At 43.5% G+C, this 2,500-nt stretch overlaps 1 protein-coding gene across 1 annotated transcript in view; it reads right to left on the bottom strand.

Moving 5' to 3' along the window:
* dpf1 (double PHD fingers 1) overlaps positions 1 to 2,500 on the bottom strand; it is a 28,439-nt gene that overhangs the window by 675 nt on the left and 25,264 nt on the right. Inside the window, exon 7 of the mRNA XM_060074141.1 lies at positions 651 to 732. Coding sequence (XP_059930124.1) covers positions 651 to 732 — 82 coding nt within the window. The remainder of the gene's footprint in view (positions 1 to 650; positions 733 to 2,500) is intronic.

Here is a 2,500-nt window from a genome sequence, read left to right as displayed (position 1 = left end):
CGGATGGAAAGGGATTTGACAACTAGTGGATTCCAGCACAGGATTTGAACATTAATCACACATCCGCCTGGTAATGCTGTCTAATTGCAATTCGTAAGCTTTTTTCTCTTCAAAGAGCGCTCGCATTCTGCCTCATTGTGGAGAAAACCATTGAGTGCCTGCAGTCAGCTGTTTATGCCCATGCTTACTGAGGGGTATGTGAGGATATTTTTTTAGGAAATTCTGCGGCCTTGCCGCTGTGTTTTTCCGTCGCAGTGAAAAAAAAACCTGCATTCAAATCAGTGCTAAAGTCGGCCTGTGAGCGTCACGCGTCGATGGAGCCGCGGGGTGGTGCGTGGCACGTCTGCACAGGGGCATTGTTCAGCCCATGGTGACTCCCTCCCCATGGTAACGGGAACCATCTTTCCTAATCTAACGCAGCCAAAGTGCGCTTCGTTTCCATGACAACACTTTTACATTATCGAATAGTGTCAGCTCGCTGTAACAATTGTCTGTGGGACTCGATGTCAGGTCAGGAAAATAATAAACAAAGCAGTGGGAGTTTAATCAGGAGCAGAGGAGAGGGCCGCTGATGACAGAGATAGGCGGCGTTACGCGTGTAGCTCTCCCTGTTGTTTACCGGGGGGTTGACGATAACGTGGAGTACCTACCCTCGGGTGGCTCAGACATGGGGGGGCTCAGACAGTACATGTGGTAGCCTCTGTCGCAGTCGTCACAGAACAAAAGCTGGTCCTGGAGCGGGGGAAATTATTATTAGAATAGACGTGAGGACGGAGCCGAGACATTAGAAATAGCAACAGTATGCTTATCCGCAGGAGGAGACGGGCGTCTTTGTCTTGTCTGCGTTTTGTGCGAGTGTGCAGAAATACACGCACGCAGCTGTGTGAGTATTTAGGGAATCAGGGAAATGATAGCATTGGAGTAAACCGATTTTAGGAGACATTTGCTGTTCCATGGTTTGGGTTTATGCACTTTGGTCAGGCTTCATGGTCTGTAATGATCCTAACGAGTCGGAGGAGGGAGGTTTGATTAAAACCCATCCTGACCAGAATCGCATTCATACTGTAATTCATATAATATGTGCTACCTTTTATTGTACTTACAATAAGGGCAAATTATAAGCATTAATTCAAATGGGTTATTGCAGTTATAAGTATGAACTAACAATTAACTTACAGTCAATTAACAGTTAACTAATAGTCAAGGAATCATTTACTCATGTTTACTGACGGTGTTGATGTTTACTGATGGTGTTGATGTTTACTGACGGTGTTGATGTTTACTGACGGTGTTGATGTTTACTGACGGTGTTGATGTTTGCTGACGGTGTTGATGTTTACTGACGGTGTTCATGTTTTCTGACGGTGTTCATGTTTACTGACGGTGTTGATGTTTACTGACGGTGTTCATGTTTACTGACGGTGTTCATGTTTACTGACGTGTTCATGTTTACTGACGGTGTTCATGTTTACTGACGGTGTTCATGTTTACTGACGGTGTTCATGTTTGCTGACGGTGTTCATGTTTACTGACGGTGTTCATGTTTACTGACGGTGTTGATGTTTACTGACGGTGTTGATGTTTGCTGACGGTGTTGATGTTTGCTGACGGTGTTGATGTTTGCTGACGGTGTTCATGTTTACTGACGGTGTTGATGTTTACTGACGGTGTTGATGTTTGGTGACGGTGTTGATGTTTGCTGACGGTGTTCATGTTTACTGACGGTGTTGATGCTTACTGACGGTGTTGATGTCTACTCACGGTGTTCATGTTTACTGACGGTGTTGATGCTTACTGACGTGTTGATGTTTGCTGACGGTGTTGATGTTTACTGACAGTGTTGATGTTTACTGACGGTATTGATGTTGACTGACGTGTTCATGTTTACTGACGGTGTTCATGTTTACTGACGGTGTTCATGTTTACTGACGTGTTGATGTTTACTGACGTGTTGATGTTTACTGACGGTGTTCATGTTTACTGACGGTGTTGATGTTTACTGACGGTGTTGATGCTTACTGGCGGTGTTCATGTTTACTGACGGTGTTGATGTCTACTGACGGTGTTGAATGTTTACTGACGGTGTTGATGCTTACTGACGGTGTTGATGTTTACTGACGGTGTTGATGTTTACTGACGGTGTTGATGCTTACTGACGGTGTTCATGTTTACTAACGGTGTTCATGTTTACTGACGTGTTCATGTTTACTGACGGTGTTCATGTTTACTGACGGTGTTGATGTTTGCTGACGGTGTTCATGTTTACTGACGGTGTTCATGTTTACTGACGGTGTTCATGTTTACTGACGGTGTTCATGTTAACTAATCGATGAATGTATACATTATAATATAAGGCTATGGTTAGGACACTTACCCTAGCCCCTATACTTATGGTTTATAATAAAACCTTTTACCGCATAAACTAATGTTAATGAATGGTTAATTAATGTACCCTGATTGAAATGTATTTCTGCTATATTCCGTAATTTCAAACATTTCT

This window comes from Gadus macrocephalus, chromosome 16 (genome assembly GCF_031168955.1).
Source record: "Gadus macrocephalus chromosome 16, ASM3116895v1".
NCBI lineage: Eukaryota > Metazoa > Chordata > Actinopteri > Gadiformes > Gadidae > Gadus > Gadus macrocephalus.
This window is presented reverse-complemented; position numbering and strand designations above follow the sequence as displayed.